General features: G+C 41.0%; 2 protein-coding genes across 4 annotated transcripts in view; both read left to right on the top strand.

The window, feature by feature from the left end:
• The window catches only part of aldh1a3 (aldehyde dehydrogenase 1 family, member A3), a 30844-nt gene extending 21002 nt beyond the window's left edge, over nt 1–9842 (top strand). The window contains exons 7-13 of the mRNA XM_078257326.1: nt 1228–1341; nt 1867–1969; nt 2233–2417; nt 5548–5712; nt 7608–7765; nt 9131–9205; nt 9295–9842. Coding sequence (XP_078113452.1) covers nt 1228–1341; nt 1867–1969; nt 2233–2417; nt 5548–5712; nt 7608–7765; nt 9131–9205; nt 9295–9364 — 870 coding nt within the window. The 3' untranslated portion in view covers nt 9365–9842. The remainder of the gene's footprint in view (nt 1–1227; nt 1342–1866; nt 1970–2232; nt 2418–5547; nt 5713–7607; nt 7766–9130; nt 9206–9294) is intronic.
• A 934-nt stretch (nt 9843–10776) lies between these two features.
• The window catches only part of lrrk1 (leucine-rich repeat kinase 1), a 97454-nt gene continuing 92753 nt past the window's right edge, over nt 10777–15477 (top strand). For all 3 annotated transcript variants that reach the window (XM_078257203.1, XM_078257114.1, XM_078257029.1), the window contains exon 1: nt 10777–10917. The gene's annotated coding sequence lies outside the window, so the exon portion shown is untranslated. The remainder of the gene's footprint in view (nt 10918–15477) is intronic.

Here is a 15477-nt window from a genome sequence, read left to right as displayed (position 1 = left end):
GTAGCTTAAACATAGGGGGCGGGCCAAACCATCACCAATGAAGAAAGAAGTCTCTGCTGAGTTCAATGATACCTCACACAAGGGTCTACCTTAAACGGTTCAAATGTTATGAAAGGGGGCGTGGTTAACGTATAGGGGTCGGCTCAGTATCACATGTCAACCACACATTATAAGTTTCATGTAAATCGGATGATGTTTGTCATATAAGGCGCATTTCCTGTTGCTAGCGGGGGGCGCTATGACCAAAAGTAAATATTGGCCTGTAGATGTCCTCAGACCTGGACCCTTGGCAATCGTGAGAAATTTCGGGCAGATACGACAACGTACACTCAAGTTACAACAATTTCTTTGTTCATCACTAAACACTCAAAATGGCCGCCACACCACGCCCACACCGTTTGACAAAAAGTTTTTCTTTTAATAACTTTTCATCTTTAAGGTGTTGAGATGGTACAGACCAAATTTGAAGTCCGCCGGATGAAATCTCTAGGAGGAGTTCGTTAAAGTATAACACCTTGACTTTTAGGCCTACTTCCTGTTGCCACTAGGGGGCACTATGACTTTAAGTAAATATCTGCCTTTATTTGTCCTTAGGGTTGGACTCTTATAAATCCTGAAAAGTGTCGAGCCAATTGGACAATGTACACTCAAGTTACACCCACTTCCTGTTTTGATGGCGAAACGCACAAAATGGCCGCCCCGCCACGGCCATGCCCTATGACGAAAAGTTTTTCTTTTAACAACTTTTCATCTTTAATGTCTTAAGATGGCACAGACCGAATTTGAAGTTGATCGGATGAAATCTCTAGGAGGAGTTTGTTAAAGTACGACGTGGAAATGGCCAAAATCGCACTAATTTCGAACTTTGAAATCAAAATGGCAGACTTCCTGTTGGGTTTAGGGTATGGCTCCAATGCCATTTTTTGTACATCTTGACATGTTACATATGTGTACCAACTTTTGTGAGTCTATGTTAAATGCACTGCAGGGGCTCAATTTTTTGACTTTGTAGGGGGCACTAGCGAGCCATTTTGCGCCTATTCCCAAAACCCTTAAAATACATAAATTTTCACCAGACTTGATGCGACCGCCAATTTTGGTGAGTTTTTGAATATGTTAAGCCCCTCAAAAAACCAATTAATTTGGTGTAATAATAATAATTCCTTCAGTTTCAATAGGGCCTTCGCTGCTGTCGGCGCTCGGGCCCTAAATATGTTGCCATTTCAGGCGGGGTTCCCTCCTGGAGTTGTGAACATCGTTCCAGGGTTTGGTCCAACAGCAGGAGCAGCCATCGCCAGCCACATGGACATCAACAAAGTGGCCTTCACTGGCTCTACAGAGGTGTGTGAGTGTCTGAAAACACAATTATGCTGCATAATTATCATTTTGACAAATTAATGAAAAATACTCTTACATACTGGTGGATCAGGGGATTTATTTATTTGAACTATTGTACATGAATTGAATGTAGTCCCTGAAATACAAGTAAAGTTCCCGAGTTACTAAAAAGATTCTTGGTCCCCTGGCAAAGTTCCACCAGTGGAAAAGCCCCATTTCATGCAAACTATAATCAAAACTACATGCTGTAACATGTTACACTCCATGTTATAGATTATGGAAAAGGTTAATTTATTGAGCTGTAATTTGTTATATTTTAGCACATATAAATATTATCTAGGAGTTTGCATTTTGGCTTTCGCCATTTTGTTTTTTTGAGTTGCCCCCTGCTGGAAATGAGATAGAATGCAGCTTTAAAGGACAAATCCTGCACAAAATGTACCTAGGGGTTAGGGGTTAGAGAGTTCTTTTTTTCAGTATCACCTTTAATGCATGAAGGTATGACCCTGTATACTGTCATGCGTGCAGGTCGGCCAACTGATCAAAGAAGCGTCAGCCAAAAGTAATCTCAAGAGAGTGACTCTGGAGCTGGGAGGGAAGAACCCCTGCATTGTGTTTGCTGACTGTGACTGTAAGTAAACATGCTCCGTTCCGCATCTCTCTCATTTTGAGTAATGAAATACAACATCAAGCTGTCCATCCATCCATCAAAAATGTAAATTGTCAACTCAGCATCAACTGCACTCAACATCCCAGAATAATTATATGTAATGGAGTAGAGAAGGTGTAATTTTCTCCAAGAAAATGAGTTTAAATGTGTGTGTGTGTGTGTGTGTGTGTGTGTGTGTGTGTGTGTGTGTGTGTGTGTGTGTGTGTGTGTGTGTGTGTCTACAGTGCAGCTGGCTGTGGAGGAAACTCAGAAAGGAGCTTTATATAACCAGGGTCAGTGCTGCACTGCTGCATCACGTGTCTTTGTGGAGGAAAGTATATATGAGGAGTTTGTGCGCCGCAGCATAGAAAACGTCAAGAAGATTGTCATAGGAGACCCGCTGGACCCCCAGACATCACACGGGCCACAGGTAGGAACAGACAATAAATATCATAACATACTAACAGACAAGCAGTGCCAAAACCTCTTACACCTGATTTTTCTGGACACTCGGGGGCAGCAAAACAAGTCGTTAACATGACATTGATATATTATTAAGTTGATATGGCAGACTTCATTTGGTTAAATTCCCTACCTCCTTTAAAGGGTAATTTCGTTTTTTTTATTTTCAACCTGGACCCTATTTCCCATGTATTGGTGTCCAAGTGGCTTATCAGAATCAAAGAACAACAATCTTTGAAATTGGTCCAGTATTGAATGAGAACACTGTAATCGTCCGCAAACTGGGCGGCAATGTAATCATATTGGGCAAATGTGCATCGTCAATTTCGTCCACTAAAAGTGCTGTTTTTATTACTGACAGGCTCAGATTAAGTGTCTGACAACCTTTTTGTAAAGAGTAAGATTATTTTTGTTTAACCAGTAACGGCTCCGTTACTTAGACACAAAAACATAGGAAAATGGGAAAAGGGTTCCAGGTTAAAAAAACAAAACATTAGTTTCCTTTTAAAGAACAGCGCACAGCTGCTTCCCTGAGCTTTGCTTTGGGACCTTTTGGGACTACAAGCAATGAACTACTACAAGCCCCGAACGTGGCTGTATGTGTCTAGCTGGATATCAAGAGATACACCTTTTTTGAAGGAGAATCAAGGAGCTGGAGATGGGATATTTAGGACATCTTTATTAACACAAGAGAAATGGGATAGTTTTCTGCAGAAACCAACTCTGGGCCCTCTTCAGCGTCATTCATATGTCTATCATTTTGTCTCTAACTGTGTCTGTCTACTGTTTGCTGCTAAGCATGTTTCCTACAATGTTTTTTTTTTTTTGAGATTTTTCACTGAAAACTGGTGCCTGCTGACACTATGAGAGTGGTGAGAGTCAGGGGTGTTTCTAGGACTTGAGGAGGTTCGGGGCTTAGCCCAGACCCATTTAAATAAACTGAATGCAATGCAAAACAGCATTTGGCTTGCCCAGCTTGTTAATAACCAGTATATGTTCATTTTAGCTGGCCAGTTTGTAGATGTTATGTAGATGGCACCAACATTTGGCCTAACTGACCTGGCAACCCAAAGGCCAAGGTTTTGTTTCCAGATGTGTGTTGCGACTTATGATGCAAGTAACATTAAACACTTCATTTCCTGCATTCAGGTGAATTTTTATGCACCTATTTATGCCTTTTTCTTAATCAATTTATGCTGGAAATATCTTTATGTAAAGGGAAACATAGGGGACGATTCCTTTGGATCGACTTTTGTAATTATATCTGAGTCACCACACATGTAGCCTAGAGGCATCATTTACTCTTCCCTCCTCTTTTGTGTCTTTTGTTGGGGAAGTAACCTCCTTAAATGTGCATATGACAGTTATTCACCTCAATGATACATTAATTCATTTTAATGAATTAATAAACCCCTGGAGTGTAATATTTCAGATGTGTTTAAGCAAGATTTCTGCTCATGTTCAAAACGTTGTGCACATTCAATATGTAACTCATCCCATCTGTGTTCTCTGTGATTTGGAGGAGTCGTGGAGGAGTAGGCCTACGTAAACTCATGTTGTCCTTTTCTTTCACCTTATACTTAAAACCTATTCACTCCCTAATGGAGTTAGATGCCCCTTTACACCTTGTAGCAATGTAACAACCAGAAACACCAGCACCTTAGATTCATCCCCAAAACATGTAGGCTAAGGACTGTAATGCAAGGTTAATAGAGCTGAGTAGTTAGTTACAATTTCTAAGTTGAACCATCACACCACTTTAACTTGAATGTAGCCTAATGGTAGAGCACTTCTTGGCTTCAGCTTGAAAAGTTGCGCTTCAAACGCAGTCTAATCACCGTTGCTTATGGTGACAACACGTCATGGGCTTTGCTTATCTGATCTGCTGGATCTTCGATGAGTCGGTACCGCGGAGGCGGTCTTGTAGTCTCTCCTACCCGTGTTGAGCGGGCGAGTTCTCACTGTAGGTTCATGATGATTTTGGTAGTCTTGACTTCTCACAGCGAGACACGCGATCAGGCACACGGAGGGAGAGACCGATGTACGGACAGAGAGAGAGACACACACACGCACGCACACGCACACGCACAGACACACACACACACACACACAGCGAGCCACATATAGGCTACAGTTACCACTCATCGTGTCTCTTTCTATCGGAGAGAGAGAGAGAGAGAGAGAGAGAGAAAGAGAGCCGAGAGGGGATCGCTTTGTGACAGGCCAGGCGATCAGGCATGTTTACTATTGTCCGGTTTCATATTTGTCAGTCAACTTTTCAAAATACATTACACTCAAAACACACCGGCAAAATCGGCTGACGCCGCCTCTGGTGAGAGTGAACCAAAACAGTTACATTGCAGGCCGGTGTTACAGCGTATTCTGTGACTATCGTTAAGTGTGACCACAGGGGACACTGTTGCATGGATGATACTTTTACAATTGTTTGCTGTAATGTTATTCAGTCTTTAAAACAGGGTAAATGCTGCACATTTTTGTTCAGTTTCCATGTACAGAAGGCTCACATTTTCTGATGGCCTGTGTCAGCAATGGTGACCCTCATTCTGCTATTCTTCTGCTTTTTTATGCATCCAGTCAATCAGACAGAATAAGACAAAAATGTAAAGCTAAGCAAATTTGCATCTTCGCAAGTGAGCCAAGACGGCCCAAGTAGTTTTTGTGCCTAAACCTAACCAAGCTGCAACCATTTTACAATGTTAACGACATGTTTATAACCGTAACCTTTACGTTTTCTGGTTTGGATATGAAGTCGTATTTCTTGCCACTGCTAGGGGTGCTAATTTATAAAACTCTCCCGTGGTATTAAAGGGTAGTCTAAAGGACTGACATCGTCGTATGGTTTGGAGGATTTGTTGACTTTTTATCAAATCCAGCGAATATCTCCTCACAGTCCGCTAGCCGTGTTCTGTGTGAGCGCAGAAAAAAATCCTACCATTATATTAATCCTAAAATTATTCCTACTGTATGATTTGACTGTTCAACGATAGCAAACAAGTGAATTTTACAAAATGTAGGATTCCCGTATTATTAAGCTGTCTCCTTCCCTTGTCTACTTGCCCTCCTGATGCTGGCTCCAGATTGACCGACAGCACTTTGACAAGATTATGGACCTGATAAAGAGTGGGAAGGAGGAAGGAGCCAAGCTGGAGTATGGAGGAGCAGCTTTGGGCGAGAAGGGCCTCTTCATTAAACCCACCATCTTCTCTGGGGTCAAAGACCACATGCGCATCGCCAAGGAAGAGGTACAACATGTTTCAATTAATTCCGTTCATGTTCATTCTGGTCCGTCAGTGGAGCGGGGAACGCACTAGCTAGTTAGCCTGGAAACCAGACAAATCTACCGAGCTCATGTTTGATTTCCTCTGGTAGATAGTGATATGCCGGTGATGCCAGGCTACTAGATTGATTCTTTAAGTCTGAGTCTGTGAGACAAACCACGCCCCATCGTGTGAATATAAGAAGCAGGAATAGAGGGGGTAATAAATAAATAAATGTGACATTATGAAATAGATACAAGTAAGTTTATGTATTGAACTATATTGACTCATTTGTATATTCATATGTACATTTATCTAAATATGTATTGCCTCATTTATTTATTTCAGGATGTATTTCATTAGAATATTTATTTTATTATTTATTTAATATATACTCTGGGGGGAGTCAACCTAGGCCCGGCATACAGCATCTCCGTATCAGTTTAATTAGATAGTTTATATTAGACAGCATTGAAAATCCTACCTTCGGGATTTCTAAATACCCTGGTATACTGTAAGCATACTTTTATTAGATGCATTGTCTTGTTTGATAGTATATTTGGCCACATTTCAGCATGAAGCCTTTTCTGATCTGCTCTGCCCTGTAAAAGTTTTGTTACTGCATTATTTTGTTAATTCAGGTCAACACTTCCTGTTCCTCTTCCTCTAGCGTTTTATTGGGCAGAATCTATTCCTTTCCAAACAAGGCTTTTATTGTGAAACAGTTGCAGGACCTTGTGAAAAATTCTGTGACCTGCACTTCCCATACAGTACCTCAAACATAGCTACTGCCATCTTGTGGCGTACATTACTATAAAATACAGTTTGGCTGGGACAAAGTGTATCGAAACAGAGACAAGACCAAGACCAAGGCAGGGCGAGACAGCCAGAACTTCTTCTTCAGTCTCTGAGATTCACTTTTTTGGTAGTGTGTGTTAAGGGGGGGGCGGGGAGAGGGGGTTAACAGTAATAACTTTCAAATAGGAAATGAGTCAAGTTATTGGTTGCTTTTGAAACAGGAAGTTTAACATCCAATCACAGTAATGATGTTAACACATAACATTATACAATTCACAGGCAATTTAGTAATATCCCTGCAGTTGTGGTCTTGACAGGTCTTGAAATAATATCCTGAGACATGATGAGACCGAGCAAAAATGTGGTCGATGCCGAGATGAGACAGAGACCTTCACAAGGTGCTCTTGAGACCGGTCTTAAGACCAAGACCAATCTCGAGTACTACAACACTGCGCATTACACACACAGGCCCGAAATACACAGACATGCAAACAGGACCTATACACATGCATGAAATGGACTGAGGTCAAAGCAAAGGAGCAGCCCTTGGACAGGCGAGGAGTTGAGGTTCTATGCCTTGCTCAAGGGCACCTGAGCAGTTATATATTGTTATACTTTACCTGCTATTTATTGATCCTAAGCTATCAGTCCACTCAACATACTTGGTCTGTATGTGGACTTGAACCTGTAACTCTCTGGGTCCCAAGCCAAGTCCCCACGGACTGAGCTACCGCCACTCCATCGCTTTTGTAAAAGTGCAACAAACTCTTTCTCCGTTCATTTAATCTCTCGCTTGAACCAAAATGATCCCTCAGCATACCTAACAAACAAAAGCTAGATTGTTGTGGTTTCGATACATTACAAATCTTAAATACTGGAAAGAATTGATGAGACAGTACAGTTTTTTTTTTTTTTTTTTTTTTTTTTTTAACTAGTCCAGCTTTTCTCTGTTTATATTACACATTTATGTTTATTTTTTATATATGAATGGCAGCCAGAGGGCATAGCAAAACAACAGGAACAAAAAAATTGTGACTCACTCCTCATGTAACTGGTCTTTACTGATATCTTTCCCCTCTCAGATCTTTGGTCCAGTGCAGTGTATATTCAGCTTTAAAAGCACGCAGGAGGCCATAGAGAGAGCAAACAGCTCACAATATGGCCTGGTGTCAGCAGTCTTCACAACAAGTATGGACAGAGCTCTGTCTGTGTCTGCAGCCCTGGAGACTGGCACTGTCTGGTAAGTCCCTGTTCACACTCCTAGTTCTACTTATATCCCTACTTGAAAAACCATCGCTCTCTCAATCTCTCCATATACTGTAAGTGGCCTGTTATTTTTTTTAAACTGACTTCAGTAGAAAAAAGGTCCTAACATGTCTTTAACAAATGTCTGTAAAACTTTTATACTGTATGTTTGTGTTTTAAAGAAGTAACGTTGGTGTGACTCACTACATAAACCTAATATAGCTATCACAGCGGATCGCTAAACCTGTGCTAGCTGACTGTATCTGGCAACCCACACTGTAGCTGGGGACACTGTACAGTAGTGCTGGGTGGATGAATAAACTGCTTGCCAGAAATAAAAACCCCCTAAAACCACAAATTAAATGAACAAACAAGATACAATACAGTATGGTAACTAGTGACCTTTAAGGGTGTCGGTATTGGTAGGTGTATTTTCTGTCTTAGTCCTAATGCTAAGTCCACTTTTTGTACATGTAAAATCACCTTTTTATACTATCAATTCAATATGGTCCCAGTCTGTATTGTTCCTTAGAGCTGTAGTCATTTGCCTTTTTTCAGAGAGAATCCATTAGTTCTACAATGTGAACCTGTGAAAAATGTATGTCGTTGCCATATTCACTAAGTAGTAGTGGTGGCAGAGGGGTGGGTTTTAATCACAGACAGTGAAATTACTGGACAAAGCGACGCCGTAGACTTCCACGGAGACCAGTGAAGTCTATTAGAAGCACTTTTCCGGTGAGCGCTGAGCTTTACTGCGCAGCCTCAAACTGAGAGAGACAACGTAGATGTGACATGAGCAACCTGTCTGAAAGTTATAAGTCTTCTGGTAGCTGTGCCAAGAGAAATCTCAATCATTCCGAATCTTGCAGAGACGGAGAGCATAGGTATATGTAAGGAGGTAACATAGGCACAGGCTAATTATTGCTAACTAGTTAGCTAGTTAACATTAGTAATTAAACAGCTAAAGTAAGTCAAAACTGCCTGCGAGCTTCCCCTGACTACATGGTAATTGGTCTACTATGCGACAGAAAGTCGCGTCGTTAGCCTATATTTACAAAAATGGCTGCTACGGAGCCATAACGTGAGATACAAGGTAATGGAGCCTTTTATACATTGTTGTCTTTCTTTAGAAATCAACAATGGACAAATAGAGTCTTTAAACGCTTCAGATGTAAAGTTATTTGCTGTCAAAGTGATGCCAAAATGAATGGCAGTCAATGGAATGCTATCGGCAGGTGATGGCTTGTTAGAATCAAAATGTCTCCATAGGAGGTACGCTTTGCGGATGCTCGCTTACCCCCCTTGTCTAAGCTGACTACAAATAAAATCAAACCATTTCTCTCTCTTTCTCTCTGTTAAGGATAAACTGCTATAACGCCCTTCATGCCCAGACTCCCTTTGGAGGGTATAAGATGTCAGGCAACGGACGAGAGCTGTAAGAATCAGCACTGTTTCTTCATATTTCATAGTCTTTAATTGTGTGTATTTCCTAACCTGCCTCATGTGTTGTCTCTGTCATCTCAGCGGAGAGTATGCTCTGGCTGAGTACTCGGAGGTAAAAGCAGTGACCATCAAACTGAGTGAAACTCTGTGAGAAGAACTGGCTAAGATGTCCAGCCACTGCCCATTACATCACAACTTCCTCCAACGCACACACTCCCTTATTTGTCTTTAGTCATGTTATTGATGTTGAGTTAGGGTTAGGCCAATATGTCAGTTTGTTTATACGGTATATCAGAGCCCAGCAAGAGTCAGCGTTTTTGTTCACCTTTTCTATGATACGCTGTAGGTGACGCTAGGCTTCAGTGATGACAGTATACAAAACTGCTAATGCTTTATTTACAGGTTTTATTTTTCTAATAATTTTCCAATAATTTATTCAGAAGTTCCCCCAGACATAAGTATGTGATTTGGTACTACAGTAATATTGGGAAAATAGAGACAGTGCTCAGTTGGTACATTTACACAAATAACTGACTTAACTCAGAGCATAGCAGTTCAGCTGAACATGCACAACTATAAAATGTATCTACAGTCAATGATGAATAAAGTTTCCAATAATAAATGAAAAATGAATGAATATTTACTTGGGTTTAAATGGGGTAGTTCTTTCAATAGAATTCCAATTTTACATATAATTATTATTACCAAGCAACAGAGATTTTAAAATCAAACAGACACACCAGGGGGGCCAATCATATTTTGGGGGGGGGGGGGTGCCCCCCTTCTAGCCCTGCCCCTGCTCCGATGTAGTGTTCTGTAGTTCTGATCTGTTCCTTGTAGTGCTCAGATCCATTCCTTGTACCCGTTGTCATGGAGTGGACCTGCTGCACCCCCTCTTTTTATACCTTACATTTCCTGACTCTGCAATAAGTGACTTAGATACTTAATCTTTGAACAAAGACTAACTACTATATTCATTTGTATCTAATGTTTATTAGATAAGATAGACAATGTTTGTTTAGAGGCACAAGTATATAGCATGGACCAATGCCACACCACGGTATGTGGTACTGTGAGGGCCATCATTATTTCATCTAAGGGTCATTTTTATATTCGCGTTTTAGCTACTGTTGTTACAGTAGTAAATGGGGATTTAAATAAACAAAACTACAACTTTTTTTTTAATTTTAGTACATTCTGCTTAGGTTATGAATATTATATGCTACGGATTTTTTTTGGTAAGCAATTTTTACTCCCTACAGCTTAGACGGTTTGACCTATTCTGTTTTGTTTTCTTCAATTTTACGGCAATTAAAAAAACAAAAACAGTGCAATATGTGAATGTGTGGTTTATCTGTTTTGAACAATGTGTTAACCTTGTTTATAATTCACTAAAAAGTGTACATTACTTCACCTATTTGCACTCTTTATTAGTTGAATTCCTGTTGCAAAGAATCTTCATTGGTTTATAGGTTTTATTTCGAAAGGTTTTATCTGGATGCGCTGTTTTTAATTAAGTGAGCTGTTGGGTATTATTTTGAAATGATTACCGGAAATGCCTACGTTGTCTAACTTACTGCTATCGGAAAGTTTTCACGGTGGAATCAGGAAGTCCAGCACAACGTTAGTGTCAAACGGTTACTCCTGAGGACTTCAAAGCGGTGAAACCCTCTCGTAATGCTGACTGGACTTCTCAGCCATGTGGTGAGTTGACTTTTGTGTCATAATAGTTTATGTCTGGTGTTTTAGCTGCAAGTGATTCTTTTGCTGGTGATCTGGTTGACGCACCGTTGTCATTAACGTTAGAGGGAAAACAAACCAATCTGTATTTAAATAAAAACGTGAATTTTATATTTATATATATTTTAGTTATTTTAAAATAACTTGCACTGTAAATATATATAATAACTCCGTATATTTTACATACTCCTGAAGTACGTTTTATTTCGGTATTATTTACGGTGGCCGACCAGGACAAACGCGCTACAACGTCCAAAACACTTCCATTAGGAGAAACGTGCTGCAATTTCAGAAACGATTTCAATTAAAAAACACTACGAAAATCCAAAACCAATACAATGACGGAAACGCGCTGCAAATGAAAAAAAAAAGTGCTCCAGGAAGTGAAAACAAATCGCTACATTAACAGCAAACAACTGCAGAAATGATGCAAAGTGTAAAAAAAAACAAACACATGCAACAGAAAAACGCTGCAAAGTAAAAAATAAATAAAAAATCACAGCACGTGCAAGTTTCTTTCTTCCTAACGCCAGCGGTGTCTCCCCTGCTTCTGTCAGCCTACTGCTGCTGCAGTCTGCAGGAGCAGAGCCATTGGAGGCTCAGCCCAAACCTAGGGGAGTCTGGGGTCATGCTCCCATGGGTTAGGGTGACCAAATGTTCCCGGTTTTTGGGCACTGAGTAAATTTGGCCCACGTTTACAGGTGGCATACTGTTAAACGTACAATATGTAACTTTCTGCCACTAGGGGTCTCTCAACCAAAACAATGGTTTGTAAACACAGATGTTTGATGATGTTGGGAAGTTGCGTGGAATTATGGGAGTTGTAGTTTTAATTGTTAAACACATACGCTGGTTAGAATGCATCTGTTCACGGGCGAGTGCACCCATTTAAGTTTATTCACGTTACGTTTAGTAACGTTTATTCATGTCATTCTAAGAAAATAGCTGCATTGTCCCTAACATAATTACGTTTTTATTGATTTGATCTGTATTGGTAGCTAGCTGACCAGTTAGCTAGTGAGCCAGCAAGCTAACATTAGCCAGCCAGCAGTGCAGCAGCAGAACATCTCCAAGCTGCCCGTAACGATCTCCCCCTTCACGTTTCTGTAATCTTAACTATTCGTTTTGGTGCTTAACCCACCTTTTGTTGGGTTAATTTAGCTAACTGTAAAGACAGCCAAACGCGAAGGGGGGAGAAATTCGGCAGGGAGGAAATTTTTGGCACGAACACTGGTAGCGCTAACGGAGACGCAGCTAACGTTGTGGATGGCTGCTGTTGTGACTGGATGCCTGGCTCTCATATGGCCTGTTTCCTGACGCTTCATTAAACTGCCGTTAGCATCGTTAGCATCTGGCACTGAAGTTAAGTGCTGGCCAGATAAGGATTGCTGTAATATTGGCTGTTGGCTGGCTAGGGGCTAGCTATATATGGCCCGGGGGTGTTGTCAGCACTCATCCCGAATGAAGTGTCTTTGCGCCGGGGGGGGGAGTGAGGCAGTCAGACCGGGATTTGCTAGCTAGCTGGCTCAATTAGAATTAGATTAGTCGTCTATCTATACATTTAACGTTACTAGTGAAGTTATTCGTGGGTTAGCCCGGCGCTGCTTTTATCCGTAGATTATTTCATGTAATAGAAGAAGCCAGAAACCTTCCAACAAAGGCAGCAGTTTTATCAATCAAAAGGCTTTTGACCACCTATCTGATGTGATAGGATGTCCAATTCCTACTGACCCGATTGTTCTGTTACTTAATGATGACTCTAAATTACACCTGCTCGAGAGACAGAGGAAGATTTGGCTAGCTGGCTCAACTGCAACCAAGAAAATGATAGCTCAACGCTGGCTCCCCCCCCACCCCCCCACTTGCTTTGTATTAAACAATGGTTAGCATATTTTCTAGACATAGTTATGCTTGAGCTCTCTACAGCAAGGATTAACAAAGCCAAATCATCAACTATCAATCTATGGAAAAGCACAGCAGCACAAATATCAGACCTAACGACCTCAGCGCCACGAGAACTAGAGGAGAGTGACTAGGCAAACCATGATTTCTGTTTGTTTTGTTTTCCTTGAGACCGCAGAGGGTAAGGGTTTTTGTTTTTGTGCAGTTTGTGTTTTTCTGTTGTATGCACCATTCGATACGGACTGTCATACATTATGGAGTCTGTTCTGTATGTCTGAATGATAAATGATGCTAATTAAAAATTGATCTAAAAATAAAAAAAATTGGTCCAGTATTAAGTGTGAACGCTGTAACCGGCAGCCACAGACCCATACTTTTAGCGTGTATAGAGCCAACATATTTTCACATGTAATCGGTAAAACGTGTTTATTTCAACCAAAACTTTGGTTGGAAAAGTGGAAAGACGAACCAAGACGACTTTTGATGGTTTTATTAAGTTTTTGTCATCTTTGAATGAAATGTATTTTACGATGCTAAAATTACTGTTTATTGACACGGAGTCTGGTGGCTTTAGCGGACGCAATTTCGTGGATGTTTTTATGTTTAAAAAAAAGGATCTTACTCTTTAATGGAAAGGTCGACCTACTTAGAAATCCTTTCCATAATGTTGTCAGACAATCCAGTGGCAAAACAAGCACTTTTTGAAGGTAAATACAAGCTGCACAATTGCCCTATTACAGTTTTTTTTCCTTTTTTTTCTAGACGACAGTGGGCACAACTTTAGTAACGTGCAAAACTCTAACTAAAGTCTGCACAGCAGCAGTTCATGTGGACCAAACTAGTAGTTCATTTTTCATTGCTTGAACACAGTTTTCAAAACTCTACCGACTTATCCCATGGTTTTAACCACAACCTGCACAACACTGTGGATCTACAGCACTTTGTTCAAATGCTATCACACTGCTGTCAAAACGGATAACCACGCATTCAAAACAGTACAGATTTCAGCCTGGTGAATTTCAAACACTGCTGATTGCAATGGTTTCTTGTTTTAGACTTGTTAGTGAACTCATGCTGTATATACAGTATATAGGGAAAACTGATAAAGACTTTTTTGGAAATAAAGAAACTCCAAATAACTTTACTTACTTTATTCTTTATTTCAGACCCAGGGGGACCCATATCACAATAAACAACACACAGATTAAAACATAAATAGAAAAGAAATATACACAAATGCAAAGCCTTTCACAATGTTCAGTGTCTAACATACAGACATGTTTGCCAATGGTTCCACAGTCTGGAAGAAAATCTGACAGAACTGCGTACAGGGTTAGCCAAAACAGCGATTAAGTCATTTTCTGACTCCGATACCCTACACATAAATCTATACATCAGGTTACGTAACTGAGAAACTGGCCATCTCCCTCCCACCACCTGTGATTCGCACATGCCTCCCCAGCCGGTGAGTACACTGTTACGTGTGACGTCACTCTCCCCAGGGGAACCCCGGATGACAGGGTCCGGGAGTTTCCCCAATATGCCAGGTCCGACTGTAGAGGAGGAGGAATGGTCAGCATCCCCCACTTGTGGCGTATCAGGTCGAGGTGCAGTCGATAGAACCGTCTCTGAATCTTTCTCATGTGGAGGAGACCCAGGGGAACCACCACGTGACTCACAGACATCATGCCCTGAAGACGCAACACAGACAACGCCAACACTGTTGTGTGGCGTGATGCGTGACAGCAGAGAGCTCAGTGCGTCCAGCCTTGGCTCTCATGATGGTTGAGTCTATGTCCACGCCCAGATAAACTATTGTCTGTGATATTGGGACCAGTGAGCTCTTTTGCCAGTTTATGGCGAAGCCCAGTGTCTGCAGGTGCTGCACGACTTCCATAGTGTGGAGCGCAGCCTTCTCCTGGGAGGAAGCCATAATGATTAAATCATCCAGATGCCTCTGATGCCTTTTCTGTGTAACGGCTGAAGCGCCGTCTCCATGCATTTGGAGACCGTGCAAGGGGCTAAAGAGTAGCTGAATGGCAGCCGGTTGTACTGGAAATGAGCCCCCTGAAAAGAGAAGAGCAGGAATTTCCTGTGTTTGGGGATACCTGAGATTTGAAAATACGCATCTCTCAGATCCACTGGAGTGAACCACTCGTGGTGACACACACATTCCAGTACGTGTCTGATCGTCAGCATGTGGAATGGGCGCTCCGTGATGCACCGGTTGAAATTAGACAGGTTGAGAATGGGTTTCTTCTAATAAATTATAATATTTTTAGCGTATTTTGGAATCCATTCATTAAGCAGAGCATTTATACCCCTTTTTCTGGGTCAATTTGGGCTGCTAATTCACAGTTGGTTTAACTTGCTTTTCCACAAGCTAGAGAGCCACGTTATTTTAGCTGTTGTTTAACAAAAACGCTTTATTTACATTATTTAACACTTTTTACAAATACATCAAAAAGTGCTATTAGTGCATACAGTTTTTAAAATAAGTTAAATAAAAGCAAGTAAGAAGATGAGGCACTAAGATAGCCACCCACAACTGCAGTTACTTAAACTGTGTGTTTAACATTAAAACATGATTTATAAAATCATGCCAACAATTATTATTTTAAT

The sequence above is a fragment of the Sander vitreus genome, chromosome 1 (assembly GCF_031162955.1).
Source record: "Sander vitreus isolate 19-12246 chromosome 1, sanVit1, whole genome shotgun sequence".
Lineage (NCBI taxonomy): Eukaryota > Metazoa > Chordata > Actinopteri > Perciformes > Percidae > Sander > Sander vitreus.
The sequence above is the reverse complement of the archived record's forward strand: the minus strand, read 5'-3'. Positions and strand labels throughout refer to the sequence as shown.